This window comes from Oncorhynchus keta, chromosome 23, assembly GCF_023373465.1.
Source record: "Oncorhynchus keta strain PuntledgeMale-10-30-2019 chromosome 23, Oket_V2, whole genome shotgun sequence".
Taxonomy (NCBI): Eukaryota; Metazoa; Chordata; class Actinopteri; order Salmoniformes; family Salmonidae; genus Oncorhynchus; species Oncorhynchus keta.
In genome coordinates this window covers 24,978,751-25,003,448 of record NC_068443.1, presented here as the reverse complement: position 1 = coordinate 25,003,448, position 24,698 = coordinate 24,978,751, and the positions used below count along the sequence as shown (strand labels likewise).

Sequence of the window (24,698 nt, the reverse complement as noted above, 5' to 3'; positions counted from 1 at the left end):
CCAGTACTTCCCACTAAGACAACGCACCGTCCGCCCGATGCCGTAATGACCAGAGGAGGGTGACGTATGGGCCCAATAGAACAAACGGTCGCAGACAGCAGACGGAACGTACAGGTGCCCAGCTGGACACTGGGGGGGGGAGTGGGCTCTGTGCGTAACGCCCGCTCGATGTCCGCATCCAGCTCCCACACCACCGGTGCCACCAGGCAAGAAGCCGGAAGTATGGGAGTGTGATCCATGGACCACTCCTCTGTGTCATACATCCAGGATAGTGCATCTGCCTTAGCGTTCTGGGAACCTGGTCTGTAGGATAGGGTGAAAATAAAACGGGTAAAGAACATAGCCCACCTTGCCTGGCGAGGGTTCAGTCTCCTCACCTCCCAGATGTACTCCAGATTGCGGTGGTCAGTCCAGAAGAGAAAAGGGTGTTTAGCCCCCTCAAGCCAATGTCTCCTCGCCGACAAAGCCTTGACAACAGCCAACAACTCCCGGTCCCCCACATCATAGTGCTGCTCCGCCGGGCTGAGCTTTTTCGAAAAGAAGGCACAGGGGCAGAGCTTTGGTGGCTTGCCCAAGTGCTGAGAGAGCACGACTCCTATGCCAGCCTCGGACGCGTCCACCTCCACTATGAACGCCAAAGAGGGATCCGAATGTGCCAGCACGGGAGCCCAGGTAAACAGAGCCTTCAGGTGACCAAAAGCCCTGTCCGCCTCAGCCGTACACTGCAGCCGCACCGGTCCTCCCTTCAACAGTGAGGTAATGGGAGCTGCTACCTGACCAAACCCCCTGGTAAACCTCCGGTAGTAGTTGACAAACCCCATAAACCGCTGCACTTCCTTTACCGTGGTGGGAGTAGGCCAATTACGCACGGCTCAAATGCGGTCACTCTCCATCTCCACCCCTGACGTGGAAATGCGGTACCCTAAGAAGGAGATGGACTGTTGGAAGAACAGACATTTCTCAGCCTTGGCGTATAGGTCATGCTCCAACAGTCGACCAAGCACCCTGCGCACAAGGGACACATGCTTGGCGCGTGTAGCGGAGTATATCAGAATGTCATCAATATACACCACTACACCCTGCCCGTGCAGGTCCTGGAAAATCTCATCAACAGATGCTTGGAAGACTGATGGAGCATTCATCAACCCGAACCGCATGACAAGGTACTCATAGTGCCCTGAGGTGGTACTAAATGCTGTCTTCCACTTGTCCCCCCCCGGATATGCACCAGGTTGTAAGCGATCCTGAGATCCAATTTTGTGAAGAAGCGCACCCCGTGCATTGCCTCGATCGCACTGGCGATGAGAGGCGGTGGGTAGCTGTACCTCACAGTGATCTGATTGATCCCTCGATAGTCAATACACAGGCCCAGACCCCCATCCTTCTTCATCACAAAAAATAAACTTGAGGAGGCAAGTGAAGTGGAGGGCCGAATGTATCCCTGCCCCAGGGATTCGGAGACATGTTTCCATAGCCACCGTCTCCTCCTGTACGAGGATACACGTGACTCCTTCGTCTACCAGGAAATGTATCGCACAATACCCCCGCCGATGAGGTGGTCATTTAGTCGCCCTCTTCTTACAGAAGGCGAGAGCCAAATCGGCATATTCTGAGGGGATGTGCACGGTGGAGACCTGGTCTGGATTTTCCACCGTAGTCGCACCGATGGAAACCCCCACACACCTCCATGAGCATTCTCATGACCACCCCTTGAGAGCACTCTGTAGCCACAAAATACTGGGGTCATGATAGGCCAACCAGGGTAAGCCCAGCACCACGGGAAATGCAGGAGAATCAATAAGGAAGAGACTGATTCTCTCCTCATGACCCTCCTTTCGTAACCATGTCAAGTGGAGCGGTGGTCTCCGTAATCAGCCCTGACCCTAATGGTCGACTATCTAGGGCATGGGAAAGGCATATCCAGGGAAAGGCATATCAGGGAAAGGCATATCCAGGGAAAGGCATATCAGGGAAAGGCATATCCAGGGAAAGGCATATCAGGGAAAGGCATATCCAGGGAAAGGCATATCCAGGGAAAGGCATATCCAGGGAAAGGCATATCCAGGGAAAGGCATATCAGGGAAAGGCATATCAGGGAAAGGCATATCCAGGGAAAGGCATATCAGGGAAAGGCATATCAGGGAAAGGCATATCCAGGGAAAGGCATATCAGGGAAAGGCATATCCAGGGAAAGGCATATCAGGGAAAGGCATATCAGGGAAAGGCATATCAGGGAAAGGCATATCAGGGAAAGGCATATCCAGGGAAAGGCATATCAGGGAAAGGCATATCAGGGAAAGGCATATCAGGGAAAGGCATATCCAGGGAAAGGCATATCAGGGAAAGGCATATCAGGGAAAGGCATATCCAGGGAAAGGCATATCAGGGAAAGGCATATCAGGGAAAGGCATATCCAGGGAAAGGCATATCAGGGAAAGGCATATCCAGGGAAAGGCATATCCAGGGAAAGGCAGATCCAAAGTCTGCAGCACGTGATCCATGGCAGTGCCCAGACGTTTCAACATGGTCGCATGCTGCTGAACGCGCTCCTCCACTGGAACAGGGAGGGCGTCTGCTCCTGCTGACTCCATTCTTCGGGTGAGTGATTCTGTAATGGGTCTTATGTGTAGCTGGTGTAGAGAGTTAGGCGCAGGACAGCAGATATGAGTAATCAACGTACTTTTTTACAAATACACGCACACCATGACAGACCCGAAAATACAATAAACAATCACTCACAAAAAAACATGGGGGAACAGAGGGTTAAATAATGAACAAGTAATTGTGGGATTGAAATCAGGTGTGTAAAACAAAGACAAAACAAATGGAAAATTAAAAATGGATCAGCGGTGGCTAGAAGGCCGGTGACGTCGACCGCTGAACGAGGAGAGGGACTGACTTCGGCAGAAGTCGTGACACTCTCTTTCTCTACCTCTCTGCCTCCCCCTCTCTCTGTTTCTCCCTCTTCCCATCTAGCTGTCTATCCCAGTCTTTGTCCATCTCTCCCACACTCCCTCTCTCTCACTCCATCTCTCTCTTTGTCTCCCTCTCTCTCTCACTCCCTCTCTCTCTTTGTCTCCCCTCGCGTCCTGTCACTTCCAGAAGTGTCAGCCTGGAGACGGCAGCGTTAGCATAGCCCTGACTGGAGCAACATTACAGACTCAGCCGTGAACAAGTCAGGAAACAACAACGTCAATTAACACCAAGACCATTAACACCCAGGCTTCTTCTCTGACATCTTGGCAACAACGGTTGCATGTTAATTATCCTGCTCTAAAAACTATCAACATGTACAGGCATATTCAGTCAAAACAAATTATTAAGATTAGGGATGGATTAGAGAAGGTATTCTTTGACCTCTGAGGCTTTATGACCTTTATGTCAATCTGAAGTCATATACTGTTCTCCCAAGTCTTAGACTGTTCTCTCTGCTACCGCACGGCAAGCAGTACCGGAGCGCCAGGTCTAGGACCAAAAGGCTCCTTAACAGCTTTTAACCCCAAGCCATAAGACTGCTGAACAACTAATCAAATGGCCACCCGGACCATTGACACCCCTCCCCTTTGTTTTTACTCTGCTGCTACTCACTGTTTATTATCTATGCATAGTCACTTTACAAATTACCTCGACTAACCTGTACCCCCGCACTTTGACTCAGTAACGGTACCCGCTGTATACAACCTCGTTATTGTTATGTAAATGTATTGTGTTACTTTTTGATTGATTAGATTTGATTTACTTTTTGTATATTTAGTAAATATTTGATTAACTCTATTTCTTGAACTGCATTGTTGGTTAAGGGCTTGTAAGTAAGCAGTTCACGGCAAGGTCTACCTGTTGTATTCGGTGCATGTGACAAATAAAAAATGTTTTTATTTGAAAAAATGTTCTTGATTGACACAGATGTCATTTTTCCCCACACAACCGCTTGATTTAATGATGTCTAATTAAGATCAACCAACATCATTAGGCTACGCTACAGCATGTGGTTTATTTCAGGAGGGCAGGCAGAACACTGTGTACAGTGTAGCATGTTGACTAGTGCCAGCAGTGTGCTGCATGATAGGGGCTCAGGGCAGAGCATGTGACTACAGTAAGCTGGAACGTCAATAGCAGAAGGAAACAGTGCGGGTGAGCTCATCAAAAAGACTCGTACACACAACACCGGTGTTGGCAGTGCAGATCCGTCTGTGTGCGGGGGGTGCTGATGTCAGCATCTCCTCTGTACTGTATGTTGTGATTGATGCTTTTAGAGCAAGACCTCTGGACAACCAGTGTGTAGATCAAGGTTTGCCCAAGGAGAGCTTGGTGTACGTACTGTACATTATTCTTCTTGTTTAATACTCCACGTTCGTTCAATACTGTACTTTATCTAACTGATTTAGCTTCTGTTTGATGCCGTCACAATTCTTAGGTTGTCTGATTTGTGGAGTGACAATTCAACATGCCTTGTTCCTTGAACTGAAGCCACGCTACCTTGACATTGAAGTAGGAAAACATATATTTGTATGTAAAATGTCAGTGGAAAATACACACAGTAATAGACTGATATACTAACTTCTATCATCCTATCATGTCAGGATGTGCACTATTACTCCATCTTGTCTGCAGTGTTCAGAAGTATACGGGCCGTGGAGCCTCTTACAGCACCTGTGCTCCTTTTTCCTGTCATTGCATGAGATTCAACCCATGTTTTTATTATGCAGTGCTTATCTTATACTGAACTCTCCTTGACCTACAGAATCTTCCCCACGCCCACTTCTCCCATCCCCCAATGTCCTTCAATCCCAAAGTCATTGGTTGGTTACTTTGGAGATTGTCATGTAGAATTGGATACTTTGATGTGGCTATCGCCTTCGTCTGTTTGTAGTAAAGATAAAGGATTGTTGATGCTCATCATGTCGAACAGCAACCCAAAATGAGAGAAACCCATACATGTACAGAGGAGGGAATTCAGAACAGCTCATCTCACTGTACACTATTCATATTTTCTTTCTGGGAAATTATGCTGTTTTCTCTTTTAGCTACACAAATAATCCCATAAGCGGTGAACAGATTTTTATGCAGCTGAAAGACGCCTATCGTGGTGAGGAGGCTGAAGCTGGATAGGCCTGCCAAATGGTTGTGTGGTACTGGAGAGGTTTGGCGTGGTACTGGACAAGCTGAGTGCATATCAACCCCACAGGGACCGGCTGACGCTGGGGCTGATTCCCTGTCAGGCGATAGAGGAGGATGAACTTTATCAGCTCTCTGGCCTCTTAGAAATAGCCCTCAAGCAATGTCTTAGAAATGAGAAATAGCCCTCGAACAATGTCTTAGAAATGAGAAATAGCCCCCGAAAAATGTCTTAGAAATGAGAAATAGCCCTCAAACAATGTCTTAGAAATGAGAAATAGCCCTCGAACAATGTCTTAGAAATGAGAAATAGCCCTCAAACAATGTCTTAGAAATGAGAAATAGCCCCCGAAAAATGTCTTAGAAATTAGAAATAGTTCTCGAACAATGTCTTAGGTAAGCTAATTTCTATGTGTTATTTACCTACAGCCTATACCATAACAACTAGTATTTGCTAATTACTTGTGCATTCAATGTGGGTGTTAACTCATTAGTCACAGAACGGGCAGTAGGTATCCTAGTTGTTAGAGCATTGGGCCAGTAATCGAAAGGTTGCTGGTTCGAATACCTGAGCTGAGCAAGGCACTTAACCCTAATTTGCTCTAGGGGTGCCGTACTACTATGGCTGACCCTGTAAAACAAGACATTTTACTGCGCCTATCTGGTGTATGTGACAATAAAACATTGTGTGTTTACACATACCATATCAGTGGTCCATTAGCCGTCCATGGAGTGTGATCCTTCCCTACGCACACACAACTACATCCTTGTAAACCCCATTCATTTACCATGCTCACACATTTCAGTCAAGTACAATGTATTTTGTACTTTACTTCTCACAACCACAGGCTTATTTATTTACTTTTTAAACACAAATCATCAAACCCTTAATTCACCTCCATTCTGCAGCTGCAGGGGGGTCCTTACGTAAGTGGCTGCTGTGCTGAAGGAGTGAGAGGGAAGGAAGGTCACTGTGACTCCTCCGGCAGAGTACAGAGGGAGCCATTGCACCCAGCATGACTCTGCAGTCTGTCTGGTCTGGACACTAACTGCCGCACGGCGCGTCTGCTTTTAGGATTTTTTTCTTCCTTTATTGTTATTATTGCTCCTGGGTCCTTGTGTCACAACAATTTCTGTTTTTATTTTATCTCCCTGCCTGCAGTTTGGGTTCCCCCACTTTCAGAGATATGCATATTCATATTCAAGACAAGTAGCCTGTGGTGGTTGGCTCCTTCAGGGATGTCACATCTGAAACCGGAGAATTAAAACGCCCCAAACACATAATTTAGGTGTCCCTTTAAATTCATTTTGAAAATAGCCTGGTCCATACTGAGAGGGGGAGCTGACGGGGGGTGCTGTTTTGAAGCCACCACGCCTCCATCTTGGCACTCCCCCACCTGTGTAAAAAGATTTTGGAAGCTATAGAAATGCATTTATTAATGTCTACATTTGTTTTTGCCACGTTTATTCTATTTTATACAACGGGTGGGTCTAATCTTGAATGCTGATTGGTTAAAAGCACATTCCAGCCGGTGTCTATTCCCAAAGTGACCTCAAAAGGCCTATTTCATTTGTTCCATCTGACTGCGCTGTCTCATCAGCTCAGCCAAGCAATTTATAGACATTATCTCACATTATTTTAGACTAACATTTTGTTTTCAATAGCGGAGGTTTGTATAAACCTTGCTGTCCATCTCTGACATTTGCAACATTGTTTCAGGATTCAAATTGGACCTCCAACTGTCCATAGTAATGAACGTGTCGGGAGTTGGTACGAGACAGAGGCAGGCAGCGTAGCTCAACCAGTCGAAAAGCTTTTTTATTTTATTTTAAATTTGACCTTTATTTTACTAGGCAAGTCAGTTAAGAACAACTTCTTATTTTCAATGACGGCCTAGGAACAGTGGGTTAACTGCCTGTTCAGGAGCAGAACGACATATTTGTACCTTGTCAGCTCGGGGATTCGAAATTGCAACCTTTCGGTTACTAATCCAATGCTCTAACCACTAGGCTACCCTGCCACCCCCATGAATCAACTGGCATCATTTTTATGGATATATACATTACCAGTCAAAGGTTTGAACACTTATTCCAGGGTTTTTCCTTTACCACAGGCTACTTGTCTTGAATATGCATATCTCTGAAAGTGGGGGAAACCAAACTGCAGGCAGGGAGATAAAATAAAAACAGATATTGTTGTGACACAAGGACCCACTTTCCAGGGTTTTTCTTTACTTGTACTATTTTCTGCATTGTAGAATAATAGTGAAGGGGTGGCAGGTAGCCTAGTGGTTGCTGACAAGGTAAAAATGTGTCGTTCTGCCACTGAACAAGGCAGTTAACCCACTGTTTCCCGGTAGGCTGTCATTGTACAGTGAGGGAAAAAAGTATTTGATCCTCTGCTGATTTTGTACGTTTGCCCACTGACAAAGAAATGATCAGTCTATAATTTTAATGGTGGTTTATTTCAACAGTGAGAAACAGAATAACAACAAAGAAATCAAGAAAAACGCATTTCAAAAATTAAATAAATTGATTCGCATTTTAATGAGGGAAATAAGTATTTGACACCTCTGCAAAACATGACTTACTCATGACTTACTACTTGGTGGCAAAACCCTTGTTGGCAATCACAGAGGTCAGACGTTTCTTGTAGTTGGCCACCAAGTTTGCACACATCTCAGAAGGAATTTTGTCCCACTCCTCTTTGCAGATCTTCTCCAATTCATTAAGGTTTCGAGGCTGACGTTTGGCAACTCGAACCTTCAGCTCCCTCCACAGATTTTCTATGGGAATAAGGTCTGGAGACTGGCTAGGCCACTCCAGGACCTTAATGTGCTTCTTCTTCAGCCATTCTTTCGTTGCCTTGGCCATGTGTTTTGGGTCATTGTCATGCTGGAATACCCACCCATCCACGACCCATTTTCAATGCCCTGGCTGAGGGAAGGAGGTTCTTACCCAAGATTTGACGGTACCTGGCCCCGTCCATCGTCCCTTTGATGCGTTGAAGTTGTCCTGTCCCCTTAGCAGAAAAACACCCCCAAAGCCTAATGTTTCCACCTCCATGTTTGACAGTGGGGATGGTGTTCTTGGGGTCATAGGCAGCATTCCTCCTCCTCCAAACACGGCGAGTTGAGTTGATACCAAAGAGCTCCATTTTGGTCTCATCTGACCACAACACTTTCACCCAGTTGTCCACTGAATCATTCAGATGTTCATTGGCAAACTTCAGACGGGCATGTATATGTGCTTTCTTGAGCAGGGGAACCTTGCGGGCGCTGCAGGATTTCAGTCCTTCACGGCTTAGTGTGTTACCAATTGTTTTCTTGGTGACTATGGTCCCAGCTGCCTTTGACAAGATCCTCCCGTGTAGTTCTGGGCTGATTTCTCACCGTTCTCATGATCATTGCAACTCCACGAGGTGAGATCTTGCATGGAGCCCCAGGCCGAGGGAGATTGACAGTTCTTTTGTGTTTCTTCCTTTTGCGAATAATCGCACCAACTGTTGTCACCTTCTCACCAAGCTGCTTGGCGATGGTCTTGTAGCCCATTCCAGCCTTGTGTAGGCCTACAATCTTGTCCCTGACATCCTTGGAGAGCTCTTTGGTCTTGGCCATGGTGGAGACTTTGGAATCCGATTGATTGATTGCTTCTGTGGACAGGTGTCTTTTATACAGGTAACAACCTGCGATTAGGAGCACTCCCTTTAAGAGTGTGCTCCTAATCTCAGCTCGTTACCTGCATAAAAGACACCTGGGAGCCAGAAATCTTTCTGATTGAGAGAGGGTCAAATACTTATTTCCCTCATTAAAATGCAAATCAATTTTTAACATTTTTGACATGCGTTTTTCTGGATTTTTTTGTTGTTATTCTGTCTCTCACTGTTCAAATGAACCTACCATTAATGTTATAGACTGAACAATTCTTTGTCAGTGGGCAAACGTACAAAATCAGTAGGGGATCAAATACTTTTTTCCCTCACTATAAGTAAGAATTTGTTCTTATCTGACTTGCCTAGTTAAATAAAGGTTAACTGAAATAACTTATTATTACTATTATTATTATTTTAAACTATGAAATAACACATGGAATTATGTAGTAACCAAAAAAGTGTTATATATGTAAATATATTTTAGATTTTAGATTCTTCAAAGTAGCCACTCTTTGCCTTGATGACAGCTTTGCACACTCTTGGTCTTGGCATTCTCTCAACCAGCTTCATGGGGTAGTCAGCTGGAATGCATTTCAATTAACATGTGTGCCTTGTTAATTTGTGATTTTTTATTCTTAATGCATTTAAGCCAATGAGTTGTTTTGTGACAAGGTAGGAGTGGTATACAGAAGATAGCCTATTTGGTAAAAGAACAAGTCCATATTATGTCAAGAACAGCTCAAATAAGCAAAGAGAAACGAAAGACATGAATGTGAGTCAATCTGGAACATGTCAAGAACTTTTAAAGTTTCTTCAAGTGCAGTTGCAAAAACCATAAAGCGCTATGATTTTTATTTTATTTTTATTTCACCTTTATTTAACCAGGTAGGCTAGTTGAGAACAAGTTCTCATTTACAACTGCGACCTGGCCAAGATAAAGCATAGCAGTGTGAACAGATAACAACACAAACTTACACATGGAGTAAACAATAGACAAGTCAATAACACAGTACAAAAAAAGAAAGTCTATATACATTGTGTGCAAAAGGCATGAGGAGGTAGGTGAATAATTACAATTTAGCAGATTAACACTGGAGTGATAAATGATCAGATGGTCATGTGCAGGTAGAATTGCTTCTTCTGGGCAGTGCCAATATTGCCGACGGGTGGCTTTAACGCCTCTCATTGCCCAATACATAGCATCACCAACCCAGGGTTTATACACATCATTGACTACAACTCATGTAAAGCTAAACAATTTATAGTTAGCTGTGACTGAGCTCTGGCTGCAGTCTACTGTATTAGTTGTCTGATCAAATGTTTTGGTGTATTCTAAGACCCGTGTGTTATTGTTAGCCCAGGTTCAGTTGGTTCTATGCCATCTTCTGGGGAATAGGAAACTCTGGGCTCCTATGCCAGGGAAGTCTCTGCCATGTTTTGCGTGTCAGGACTGATGTCGGGTCAGACACTGTGCCAGCCCGGCCAGGGTGATGCTAGGGCGGTGGGGATGTGGGTGTGGTTTTTGAACTGTGTTGGCACTTAAAGGGTTTTGAGGAGAGGCAGAAGTGCTGCATGGAACGTACCAAGAGGACCAACAACTTGATGGTCCCCAGAGGCTGCTGTTGCTGAGCAACCCTATGCACTGGGACTTACATCTTAATTCCCTGACTCTTTCGAATATGCTTATGTTATCATGAAAATTGTGCACATATTTGACATAAGGACGAGTGTGTGTATTTCTCCTTGTTTTGTCTCATTTCAGGACAGTATCTGACCCTACACACTGATATTATGGATAGGGTTGCAAAGGAAGGGTATATTACTTGAAACATTCAAAGTTTTACCAGTAAACGGCCACAATATTGGTATCTTTCAAGGATTTTATGTCATCTATCGAAAGACCCTTTGGGTACTTCAGATTATCACAGGTGACTGTAATTATCTCTCACCCTCTGTGTGGCCTTATCACATGTAAAATATATGAAATAATAAAATGCTTTTAAAATGTAAAAAAAATTATGACAAATCTGTAAAAACCTAAATACAAACCATCCACTTAGTAAATACCATTAGTGTTTAATATGAGGGTTTCAGTAGTAAATATACTTTTATTTATTTAACTGTCAGGTATTTGTTGTTAACATTTTGGTGTCAAACTGGTGGCAGTTGTAAAGAAAAGTCAATAGTTGCAGAGTTAATAGAAAATGTTCATTCATTAGGCTATTTTCTCTTTAATCGTATGGCCTATCTACTAGAAACTCATGGACAATATGGACACATATAAAACATGTATGTGATATATGAATACATCTTCACAATTTATTCAAGTATAAATTACCAAAGCTACGATAGATTGCCATATATTTTCTGTTAAATACCAAAATTACTGAAGATTCACGTAACTTTGGTAAATTACCGGTAGCTTTGCAACCCTGGTTATGGATGACTTTGGGACTTTGGGATTTTTCTAATACCTGCTAAGTTGTGTCAATTCAAGCTGAAGAGGTCAGATTGATGTGCAATGATTTCTCCGGGGTTGAGTGTGTGAATGTATGCGGGGGGCTGACTGATTGGATCTAGCTGGTAAAGCAGCAGAGCCCTACAGGACTAAACACCAGCGAGTACAGTGAGTTCCCCTGGGCTTGAGCTGAGGATGTAAATAATTTATGACACAGACGGGTTGCCACCCGGAACCTAAGATACTCTCATCTGGTTGGTCGGTTGCGTAGCCGTAGTAACGGCCCACGGTCCTGTATTGTCCCCTGTCGTCACTGTCACCCCTCTGCTATGTTCTAGAGAGGGCTGTTTTTAGGGACAGCACCCTGAGAGGCATTCGAGTATAGCCTAGTCTAGGCCAGACATCAACTGACAATTTATACCAGGTTGGCTGTATTCAATGTGTTTGTCAGGTGTTGGAGGTGGAGTCCAAAACTCAACATTTCTGGAGTAGCCTATAGCTAAAATAACAACTTTGATCTTACTGCCGACATGAAAAAATACTACAGTTTACTATAGAATACAATAGTACTGTAGTATACTGTAGAATACTGTAGAATACTATACTACACACTGTATTATCTATCAATCATGTGTAGTACTTACTATAGAATGTTGTAGCATAATGTTGAATACTATACCTAATGCTACAGTATTAACCACAAAAAAACACTCTAGTAAATACTACAGTAATGTCCGTAAAAACACTACAGTCCACAAATCCTCAACCCATTTATTTTACTATAGTAAACACTACAGTATTTAATTGCATATACCCTGCCCATTCCCATCCCCATATCACAATTTGTGTCACCCATGTGAGAAACCTACATGCCAGATATAGATCATATATTGTGTTCCTTACAGGTTATAGAAAAGAGCAGAAATGCTGAACTATCTGTGCAGTCCAACCTGAAAGTTATGGAAAATGTGCTATTTAAGTATTTCTCCAATAGGTTTCCTGAAGGCGAAGGAAGATAATAAAACACAAAAAACGTTATGTCTGCAAAAACACTATAGTATAGTACAGTCCCCCAAAACACTACAGTATAGTACAGTCCCCCAAAACACTACAGTATAGTACAGTCCCCCAAAACACTACAGTATAGTACAGTCCCCAAAAACACTACAGTATAGTACAGTCCCCAAAACACTACAGTATAGTACAGTCCCCAAAAACACTACAGTATAGTACAGTCCCCAAAAACACTACAGTATAGTACAGTCCCCAAAAACACTACAGTATAGTACAGTCCCCAAAACACTACAGTATAGTACAGTCCCCAAAAACACTACAGTATAGTACAGTCCCCCAAAACACTACAGTATAGTACAGTCCCCCAAAACACTACAGTATAGTACAGTCCCCAAAACACTACAGTATAGTACAGTCCCCCAAAACCCTGTATAGTACAGTCCCCCAAAACACTACAGTATAGTACAGTCCCCCAAAACACTACAGTATAGTACAGTCCCCCAAAACACTACAGTATAGTACAGTCCCCAAAAACACTACAGTATAGTACAGTCCCCCAAAACACTACAGTATAGTACAGTCCCCAAAAACACTACAGTATATATAGTACAGTCCCCAAAAACACTACAGTATAGTACAGTCCCCAAAAACACTACAGTATAGTACAGTCCCCAAAACACTACAGTATAGTACAGTCCCCAAAAACACTACAGTATAGTACAGTCCCCAAAAACACTACAGTATAGTACAGTCCCCAAAACACTACAGTAAAAGTCCCCAAAAACACTACAGTATAGTACAGTCCCCAAAACCCCAGTCCCCAAAACACTACAGTATAGTACAGTCCCCAAAAACACTACAGTATAGTACAGTCCCCCAAAACACTACAGTATAGTACAGTCCCCAAAAACACTACAGTATAGTACAGTCCCCAAAACACTACAGTATAGTACAGTCCCCAAAAACACTACAGTATAGTACAGTCCCCAAAAACACTACAGTATAGTACAGTCCGCAAAAACACTACAGTATAGTACAGTCCCCAAAACACTACAGTATAGTACAGTCCCCAAAAACACTACAGTATAGTACAGTCCCCCAAAACACTACAGTATAGTACAGTCCCCAAAAACACTACAGTATAGTACAGTCCCCAAAAACACTACAGTATAGTACAGTCCCCAAAAACACTACAGTATAGTACAGTCCCCCAAAACACTACAGTATAGTACAGTCCCCAAAACACTACAGTATAGTACAGTACCCAAAAATACTACTGTATAGTACAGTCCCCAAAAACACTACAGTATAGTACAGTCCCCAAAAACACTACAGTATAGTACAGTCCCCCAAAACACTACAGTATAGTACAGTCCCAAAAACACTACAGTATAGTACAGTCCCCAAAAACACTACAGTATAGTACAGTCCCCCAAAACACTACAGTATAGTACAGTCCCCAAAAACACTACAGTATAGTACAGTCCCCAAAAACACTACAGTATAGTACAGTCCCCAAAAACACTACAGTATAGTACAGTCTGCAAAACACTACAGTATAGTACAGTCCCCCAAAACACTACAGTATAGTACAGTCCCCCAAAACACTACAGTATAGTACAGTCCCCCAAAACACTACAGTATAGTACAGTCCCCAAAAACACGACAGTATAGTACAGTCCCCAAAAACACTACAGTATAGTACAGTCCCCAAAACACTACAGTATAGTACAGTCCCCAAAAACACTACAGTAAACAGTCCCCAAAAACACTACAGTATAGTACAGTCCCCAAAAACCCCAAAACACTACAGTATAGTACAGTCCCCAAAAACACTACAGTATAGTACAGTCCCCAAAAACAACAGTATAGTACAGTCCCCCAAAACACTACAGTATAGTACAGTCCCCAAAACACTACAGTATAGTACAGTCCCCAAAAACACTACAGTATAGTACAGTCCCCAAAAACACTACAGTATAGTACAGTCCCCCAAAACACTACAGTATAGTACAGTCCCCAAAAACACTACAGTATAGTGCAGTCCCAAAAACACTACAGTATAGTACAGTCCCCAAAACACTACAGTATAGTACAGTCCCCAAAACACTACAGTATAGTACAGTCCCCAAAAACACTACAGTATAGTACAGTCCCCAAAAACACTACAGTATAGTACAGTCCCCCAAAAACTACTACAGTCCCCCAAAACACTACAGTATAGTACAGTCCCCAAAAACACTACAGTATAGTACAGTCCCCAAAACACTACAGTATAGTACAGTCCCCAAAACACTACAGTATAGTACAGTCCCCAAAAACACTACAGTATACAGTCCCCAAAACAGTACCCTACAAAACAGTCCCCAAAACACTACAGTATAGTACAGTCCCCCCAAAAACACTACAGTATAGTACAGTCCCCCAAAAAACACTACAGTATAGTACAGTCCCAAAAACACTACAGTATAGTACAGTCCCCAAAACACTACAGTATAGTACAGTCCCTCAAAACACAGTACAGTCCCCCAAAACACTACAGTATAGTACAGTATAGTACAGTCCCCAAAAACACTACAGTAGTACAGTCCCCCAAAACACTACAGTATAATACAGTCCCCCAAAACACTACAGTATAGTACAGTCCCCCAAAACAGTATAGTACAGTCCCCCAAAACACTACAGTATAGTACAGTCCCCCAAAACAGTATAGTACAGTCCCCTAAAACACTACAGTATAGTACAGTCCCCCAAAACACTACAGTATAGTACAGTCCCCCAAAACACTACAGTATAGTACAGTCCCCAAAAACACGACAGTATAGTACAGTCCCCAAAAACACTACAGTATAGTACAGTCCCCAAAACACTACAGTATAGTACAGTCCCCAAAAACACTACAGTATAGTACAGTCCCCAAAAACACTACAGTATAGTACAGTCCCCAAAACACTACAGTAAATACTACAGTGGTCTACAATCTGTAAAAACATTACATTAATTGCTATAGTATATACTACAGTTTTCTTTTACTACAGTATTTATAATATAGTTAACTTTAAAGTCCACAAAAACACTACACTAAATTCTATGGTATTTATATCATAAATGATCTTTTTTTATGCGGGTGTGTTCAAATACTTATTATGGAGGGCAATGTAGCCTACATTGAGACCAGGAGGGTAATTATCTTGGCAAGCTTTGTCAGTGTGGTCAGTCACCAATTTAGCAATACAAGGGTAGTTGGCTAACAAATGAAGCAGGCTAGGCAGACTGGTTGAGTTAACTAGCTGTATGTACTGTAGGCCTGGCTGTATTTTTCATTTACTTTGTCAATACCAATTGTTTCCAGTAATGATATGCTTGTTGTCACTTCACAACTGTAACCACCAGATAGCTAGCTGGCAAAAAATGTACTGTTGGATGTAAACAACAGCAGGTATTGTTACCTAGCCAAACTGTGGAGGAATGAGAAACTTACGTTTCCCATTATTTTAAACTACTATCATGAAACTGAGAAATGTTAATCTTAACATAGAGAGTAGACTCTACATCCAAGTAGATGTTTTTAGTTTTCTTCTAGGACGTCACAGGCAATCTACACCAGTTTGCTCTAGCAGGAGCTGGACCCAGGCAAAATGGCGGAATTCCTATTTTTACTGTCTATGGTTGATACTGGTGAAACTGTATCCACCAAAGATAGTACATCATACCTGTGAAACGTTTGAAACTTTCGTTTGAAACGTTTGAAACTTTCATTTGAAACGTTTGAAACTTTCGTTTGAAACGTTTGCGCTTTAATTTCCGGACAGGGTGCAAAGGACACAAAGCACCACGATGATCAAATTTGTCACTAACTTTAAGACAGGGGTCAACAGAGCTAAGTGCTGTAGGCTAACATGGTCACATGACATGGTCATATGGTCCTGTGTCTAACATTTGATGTTCAGTTTTTTTGCCTCTCTTCAATGCAGGATCCAGTATGATGCCAGGAGGACAGATGGGGACGAGGATGCCGTGGCAGGAACCAATGGGAGAAAAGCATCCCTGTCCAACTGGACAACAGTCTGCCGTCAATTCTGACTACCTTTCAGGTTAGTCCCTTTCCCCTGTTTCCATCCCTCTAGTGGTTTATGCATGCTCAATAAGTCAAAAAGGCAGTGAAAATGCATTTTGTGGAAAGACAGGTTTCCACTGTTTCTATATCTTATCATATTTTACTGCCATTAGGCTTTTTCAATTTGGTCATCATCAATAGCATAAGATGCTAAAGATCCCTCTGTGGCATAGCCTAGTAAGCTTTCTAGGCACCTAGAGCTCCCTTAATTCAGAGGGGTTGGGTTAAATGTGGAAGATACATTTCAGTTGAATGCATTCAGTTGTACAACTGACGAGTTGTACAACTGACAAGTATCCCTGGCACGGCCTGGGCACTCTTAGCAGTATAAACTGGGCATTACAGTGTTGCAGGACACCTAGTTAAGCACATGACTGTATTTAAGTGAGGCTGTTGTTGTCGTCTTGTTTTTGTCTTCTCAGACCGTCTGGACATTAATATTTTATGGCTGACTGAGAGTTAACTGAATTATGTGAATGTGATTACAATATCCTTTGGTGGTTTTAGTCTGGCTATTGATTTCTGTCTGTGGTGTACTCATCTCTCATTAGTAACTGACATCTGATATCCCCAATATATATTCTCTCACTCCCCCTCTCTTTCTCTCTCTCCCCCTATTTAATCTCAAGGTCCAGTGTCTAGTATGATGGGGATACCTGGTGATCAGTGGGGGAACCAGAACAAAGGAATGAAGGACAGCAACATACCAGATTCTCTCATGGGTACTGCTTAACAATACTGTACAGTGTTTATGTAACACCAGCATGTAGTGCTTATCACTGTGTCTTATAGCGAAATAGAGTAGTAATAACATGAAGTATAGTATTAACCTGGGTGTCTTAATTCCACTCCCAGGTTTCTCCCAGCCAGGGATGATGAATATGAACATGGGTTCAGGAGGTATGGGGGGCATGGCTCCATTCCAGACAGGCATGCCTCCTATGGGCAACTCTCAGAAAGCTTCTCCTCTGTTTGCCTCTGAGCCCCACAAACAGTCCCAATCCCAGGCCCCCTTTAAGCCCAACGACTCATACCCCTCTGCCCCGGGCCACAACACCCAGTCCCAGGACAACTCTGCAGGTAAGAGGTTGTCTCACACAGAGCAGCTAGATGGGGGGCCTGGGGTGGGATGTCCAGGGGTCCAGTCACCAGTTAAAACATGGTATCAAATGTTAGGAAATCAAATACGTTTGGATGATGATAGATCTTCGATTTGACCGTGAACAGGGTAAACTGTAACAGTCACTTTTTCTAGAGGGTTCCTCAAAGTGCCAGACTTCAGTCATCTTTATCCAAAGGGACATTTTTTGATACTGTATAAGACCTCTGTTTTTATTTACAAACTAAATGCAGAGCTTATAGTTAAAAGCCAGATAGTGGTACAGTATTAGTTGTTTCTTAGTGGGGCGGCCATCGGAGCACAAATCGCGTGTTGCTCCGGCTTAAATTATGATTTTTCACTCTCAGACAACCAGGGTATAACCTTCTAGACCTTTCCAGCCCTCGGCCATATATTTGGTTTATTATGCAATACCTCAGACCTTTCTGAGACTTTATATCAATTTTGTTTGAGAAGGAAGAATAATTATGTGGTGAGATACCTAACCTTCTTTATTACAAATATTTCCTTAGATAATCTCCCAGAGGCCTAATTTAAGTGCTCAGTTATATTTGGAATAGAGGATTTTTCTTAAAAGATTTATCATGAGCTCCTTCCCCACCTTTGATACTGCTCTCTGAGTGAGGCAACCACGTAGACTAGGAGTAATGTGTCTTCTGGCAGGAGGCCAGGCTGAGGCTCTGGACTACGATGTGCTCTTTGCTTTTTAAATACTAATATTGCATGAAACATAGATGATAATGCTACCTGCACGAATGTGTTTTTTTTATGGCAACATAATCAATAAAGGACATTGAGAAAAATAGCACATCAATCAATTAGAGAGGAGGGCAAGGATACACAATTTCGAGAGAAAGCCATTATCATTAACGATTGGGTTTAAAGTGGGGAGGGTATTATTATTTTTAACTTCTCTCTGCCCTGTCATGTGAAGTATTGGGGTTATACCATCAGTATTAACTGAAGAACATGGATGGAGAGACAATTTCCCACTGGAATGTCTTTATCACAAAATATTTTAAAAAACACATGCGCTGTATGTTTTTATGTGTATAGTATCTTTCGTTTGTTCCCGCATGTATGTTTTTTCAGTGTGTATGCTCTATGATTTAATGATTTAGATGTTCTTGTGTTAATATGGTCTACTACTAACGTTGTCCTCTTCAGTGTGCTTGTACTAGGTTCCCCATGTCACATGACCCCTTCCTCTGGGTTCATTGTTTATCTGTGTTTGTCCATGTGATCTGCCTCTGTTGTTGTTCTGCAGTATGTCAGTTACTTACACATTCACTCATATGCTCATCTGCTCATGCGATGTGCTGTCGAGTATACAGCACACACCACACTGCTCAGTGTCAGCACAATCTCCATTCTTCCCCTGCCCTGCCAGAGAGAATCACACCCAATCAGCTGCAATCTTGGAACATTGTAAACAAAAAAACTGCCTCTCTGGCTACCATGTAATCCAGAAGCCTAAAAGTCACATTCTATAAACCTACTGGCCAAGCCGTAAGTAAATTCTAGTGGTGGTTGTGTCAATATTATTTAAGTTTTATTAGGATGCTTACTAGCAGGTTCTTTCTCAACAATGCAACAACAATAATAAATATAATAATACGAACAAAGTAAATGGCTCAGTAGAAAATAAACATTTAGCATAAATATAATACAGGAAGGTAGGATTTATAGTACAATATTTATACATGTATTAGAGAAAGGGGGGATTGGGGGCAAGTGTTTCAATTGTGCAGTATTAGCAATAGTAAATAAGAGTGGTAGCAGCAATTGTGGTGTGCGTGTGTGCATGCGTGTGTGCATGCGTGTGTGCATGTGTGTGTGCATGCGTGTGTGCGTGCGCGAAGGTGTGAAGAGTCAGTGCAGTTGGTCAGTCCAGTTCAAGTATTCAGCAGTCCGATGGCTTGTAGATAGGAACTGTTTCTTGTTATCAGACCTCATTCTGTGATACCGTCTCCCCAACAGTAAAGGAGAGAACAGCTCGTAGCTGGGATGTGTTGGGTCCTTGATGATGCTATGGTCCTTCCTCAGGCACCATTTCATGTAGCTTACAGAAATTCAAAACTCAAGTCACAATTTGATGTATTGAATCATTTTTATTTGTAGTTTAATAAGATCATTTTCTACTCAGTTGTTGAGTTTCATAAATGTAGGTCTGAATTTCTATGAGCAGATAAGATATACCCAGATTCTTCTGGAGATGATTGGCAATTGGTTTTTGGTCTTCTTTGTTATGGGTAGTGACATTCCTTCCTCCTCTCTGCTCATCAAAAAGTTTGGACAAACCCAAACCCCTTGGCAGTTGGTGAGTCCGGGCTGCAAGCCTCAGAGGGTCTCAGCCTCTCCCCCAGCGATTCAGTGGAGGAGAGCCCCAACTCTGACCCCCTCAGCCCCCACGGCCAGGAGACTGGCTCTGGGGACGAGAGGGGGACCGAGGGGGTCAACAGCGGCAGCATGCAGCAGAAGAGGAAGAAGAAGAAAAGGAGGCCCAGAGAGGAGGTGTATGACTTCATGGACAGGGAAGAGGCTCCGGACTCCTCGAAGGAGGAGGAGGGCGAGACAGAGAGCGGAGCCTCGGACTGCCCGCTGAGTCTGTCCTCCCCGAGCAAGGAGGAGAGCTGGGAGTGTGAGATCCGAGGGAGGGGAGGGGGTAGGGTCAGGGGCAGGAAGAATAAGAGCAGGATGAAGCTGCCAGAGGAGTGGGGGCCAACACCCCAGGAGCCCACGACACCCCATGCCACCCCAGCCTCGGTGTCTGCAATGGTGATGGCCTCCGGTCCGTTAAGCTCAACCCTAGAGAACATCTCCTCCCTCATAGCCGACCCCCAGACTAACCCCTTTAGCAGTTTTATAGAGGACACCAAACCCTCTCACACCTCCACTTCGCCACCACTCACTGAGAACCCCAAACCAAGTCACATCCTCAACAAGGACCCTGCCTTAACAGACACTTCCACTAGTAACTTGAACATGTTTGAGCAACCTTCTCCAGCCAAGGTAAACATGGAGTGGGAGGCTGAGGCTCCTGTTAAAAACACTGCCTCTGCTCCCCTCCATTATGAACCTATGTGTATTGATGACTTCAAAATGCCCCCTCCCGTAGCCACTAAAGATGTCCTACCCCCCAACAAGGAGGAGGCAGCTCTGTCTTTCACTGACAAAGACTCATCTGATCATTGTCGTCGTGAGGCCAACGCATCTATTACTGACCAGAGGCAACTGGGTCCTAAGAGCTCCCCAGGCTTCAGCCCCCAGGTCTCACAGACCTCTTTTCTAGACTCTGTCCTGCAGACCCCCTCAGCCAGCACCCCTGCTTCACAGCCACAGGCCCAGTCTCAGACCACCACACCCCAGGGCCTTCCTCCAAACACCACCACCTCCTCCTCTTTCCAGTGCACTTCTCCTCCACTGCTTAGCCACTCCTCCCAGCCTGATCATGACACTCACAGTCCCCGCCCTGCAGTGTGCTCAGGCCTCAACCCTGCAGCCCCGCCCTTTATCCCCACTACACTGCCACTCACAGAGCACCAGGAGCCACCGCTGCCAGAGCCCCCCCTGCTGGAAGGTTGGTGACACTGAAGAGGGGACATATCTATCAGTATGGGGGTGTATGATGACATTATAGTGCATGGCTCTCTCTGTGGACTGGGCCTGCTGTTGCTCGGCCATTGTGTGTTTAATAGCACTGTTAGTAACATGCTAACTAATTACCTCTATTCTCTGACTGCATCTGTCTGAGTCCCTACTGGCTAGGCCTTGAGTCCCTTTATCCTGATGGACTGTCTGGCCAGTCTCTGTAGTGCTGTTATGATGATGATGATGATGATGATGATGATCATGATAATAACACATTCATTGCTATGTGGCTGTCTACCTACCTGATTGTGTAACTGCCCAGCTCGTTTTACCTCATATCCCTCTCCTTTCTAACACTGTAATCATATACTACTTACTCTACTGTCTCTGTAGATTACTATGTGTGTGACTCCTGAGTGACTCCACTCTCCTTGGGATATAATTATCTAGCTTTCTCCCCCCTGAATGCCATTATCCTAAATTGCAATGAGTAATTCTACACCCTAACTCTTTGACATTGATTCAACCTTTCTTCTCTAATCAAAGGGATGTTGGTTTACAGTGTGATTCTCTCTCTTTCTCTCAAGAGATTGCTTTTTCCCTGACTAAATTATGCTTTTAATTCCTCAAATAGCCATGAGCTGACTGAGGAGTCACTAACTGCTTTTCTTTCACATTCTCTTTCTACTTGTGTTTGTGAATTCACTTTCAGAACCATTTTGAATATCTCAGTGTTCCTCTTTGGAATTCTTAGTTATGCAATTTGACCATTTAAAAACACATACACATTTTACTTTCAGCCAATTTTTGATTGGAGATCAAAAATACAATAAAAATTGCTCGATGTGCAAGTTGTCATGTAAATGTTTGCATGATTAATAGGCAAACTGAAATGACTGACAGCTATATTTTGTCTTTTCTCTCACCCACATGTACTGCGTCTCCTGATGATGGCTCTGATGATGATGATGATGCTAAATAGGTGAGTCACATTTCCATTATTGCCTTTGAGAATATTTCGATTTCTCATCAGTGGAATAATATGACGCCGAATTCAGTGTTTATTTATTTCCTTATTTGGTACAAATGTTTGCCACGGGTTTTTGTTCTGTTCAAGATTTCTTGGACTTTGCCTCTCACTGTTGTTGAGATATTGTCCATGTCAGGAAAAAGCTGGCACGTTTCCTGGCTAGTTTGCTTTGAGCGTTAGTTTGGCCTAGTTCAGAGACTGTACTGTTCTGTGTTGGTTCTTCTTACTTTGGTTTCTCGGTTGGAGATTCCAAGGACTGATAGCTAAGTTAACATTGCTTTCCTAAGTTGTTACCCTGCAGTGTAAGGTTGTTGTAGAGACGCTGTTCCTCCTCCATTGATGACACAGGTGTTTTTGGTTGACAAATGGTGGAAGTCGTTAGCATACTGCTTGTCTGTCTGCACCCCTCACATTCCCTTACTCAACTCAACCATCCCCATTCAGCAGTCTGTTAATGGGTTATTTACAGATGACCGGGTAGGCGGGTTGGTGTGTGGAGGGACAGTACAGTGAGGGACTGGCCTCTACTGCCCTCTGTATCCTCATCCCACAACTTTCTCCCTCAATCACCATCTTTGTTTTTCATACCTCCCTCTTTCCCCCGAGCAGCCTCTCTGTTTTGCTGCCTCTCTCTCTCTCTCTTTCTCTCTCTTCCATCTCCCCTATCTCTCTCTCCCTCCCTCCCTCCCTCTCCATCCTCCTCTCCCTAATGCAATATTGATGGCTGGGACTTTTTTGCAGTTACATAAATCATGCAGCCCTTGTCTTTTTATAGCCGGTGATCTGGGTTTGTGCAGTAGGCACCAGCTGTCAGAGCAGCTCACAGATCACTGCACCTGTACATAGCCCATCTGTAAATAGCCCGTCCAACTACCTCATCCCCATACTGTTATTTATTTGATTTATTTTGCTCCTTTGCACCCCTGTATCTCTACTTGCACATTCATCTTCTGCACATCTACCATTCCAGTGTTTAATTGCTATATTGTAATTATTTCACCACTATGGCCTATTTATTGCTTTACCTCCATTATCCTTCCTCATTTGCACACACTGTATATAAACTTTTTGGATTGTATTATTGACTGTATGTTTGTTTATTAACATGTGTGTTGTTGTTTGTGTCGCACTGCTTTGCTTTATCTTGGCCAGGTCGCAGTTGTAAATGAGAACTTGCTCTCAACTAACCTACCTGGTTAAATAAAGGTGAAATAAATCAAATAAAAAGGCTGAGGGAGACAGAGGCTTAGAGGCTGTGCGGTGCTGCAGTCAGGGTTATCCCACCACGCCACCACCGGTTTGTGAACTGGTACTGCTCTGCTCTGCCCTAATCTACTCTACTCTGCTCTACTCTGCCCTACTCTGCCCTAATCTACTCTACTCTGCTCTACTCTGCTCTACTCTGCCCAACTCTGCCCTACTCTGCCCTACTCTGCCCTACTCTACTCTACTCTACTCTACTCTACTCTACTCTACCCTACCCAACTCTGCCCTACTCTACTCTACTCTACTCTACTCTACTCTACTCTACTCTACTCTACTCTACTCTACTCTGCTCTACTCTGCCCAACTCTGCCCTACTCTGCCCTACTCTACTCTGCCCTACTCTACTCTGCTCTACTCTGCCCAACTCTGCCCTACTCTACTATACTCTACCCTACCCTACTCTGCTCTACTCTACTCTGCTCTACTCTACTCTACTCTGCCTTGCTCTGCTTTTCCCTACTCTGCTCTGCTCTACTCTGCCCAACTCTGCCCTACTCTGCCCTACTCTACTCTACTCTACTCTGCCTTGCTCTGCTTTTCCCTACTCTGCTCTGCTCTACTCTGCTCTACTCTACTCTGCCTTGCTCTGCTTTTCCCTACTCTGCTCTGCTCTGCTCTACTCTGCTCTACTCTGCCCAACTCTGCCCTACTCTACTCTACTCTACTCTACTCTACTCTACTCTACTCTACTCTGCTCTGCTCTGCTCTACTCTGCTCTGCTTTTCCCTACTCTGCTCTGCTCTACTCTGCTCTACTCTGCCCAACTCTACTCTACTCTACTCTACTCTACCCTACCCTACTCTGCTCTACCTTGCTCTGCTTTTCCCTACTCTGCTCTGCTCTGCTATACTCTACCCTACTCTGCTCTACTCTACTCTGCTCTACTCTGCCCTACTCTGCTCTGCCTATCTCTGCCCTACTCTGCTCTGCTCTGGTGCATAGTAATTCTTCTGGTCAGCCGATCACAGACCGCCCAGCCTGGCAAAGATACCATCCATAAGAGCCTGCCCAGTCTGTCAAAGCATCACCACTATAGTACTGATTGAGATGGGCAGTGCTGAGCAGTCTTTTGTTTTTTAAGGTATAGCTACCTTTCAGTAAATACTTAATCATCATGCTGCTGGCTTTAAGTGCATTTCTGTATGTCACAGTGCATATCATCACACTGGACCGAATGTGTTGAAGTCAAGTAAAAGGATGGGTGCTATTTAAGTTTTGTTTACATATTGATTAGTATCGGAAATCCATGCAATTTTTTATGATGTATTACTTGACCAAAGAGGCCATCATCTGGTGGTTCAATAAATGACTGGTGCTTATACAATAGTTCTTGCT

At 43.6% G+C, this 24,698-nt stretch overlaps 1 protein-coding gene across 4 annotated transcripts in view; it reads left to right on the top strand.

Moving 5' to 3' along the window:
- LOC118402042 (microtubule-associated protein 4-like) overlaps positions 1–24,698 on the top strand; it is an 83,404-nt gene that overhangs the window by 18,700 nt on the left and 40,006 nt on the right. For all 4 annotated transcript variants that reach the window (XM_035799881.2, XM_035799879.2, XM_035799880.2 and 1 more), the window contains exons 3-6: positions 16,214–16,333; positions 16,986–17,078; positions 17,212–17,436; positions 19,767–21,056. In XM_035799881.2, the coding sequence (XP_035655774.1) occupies positions 16,214–16,333; positions 16,986–17,078; positions 17,212–17,436; positions 19,767–21,056 (1,728 nt within the window). The remainder of the gene's footprint in view (positions 1–16,213; positions 16,334–16,985; positions 17,079–17,211; positions 17,437–19,766; positions 21,057–24,698) is intronic.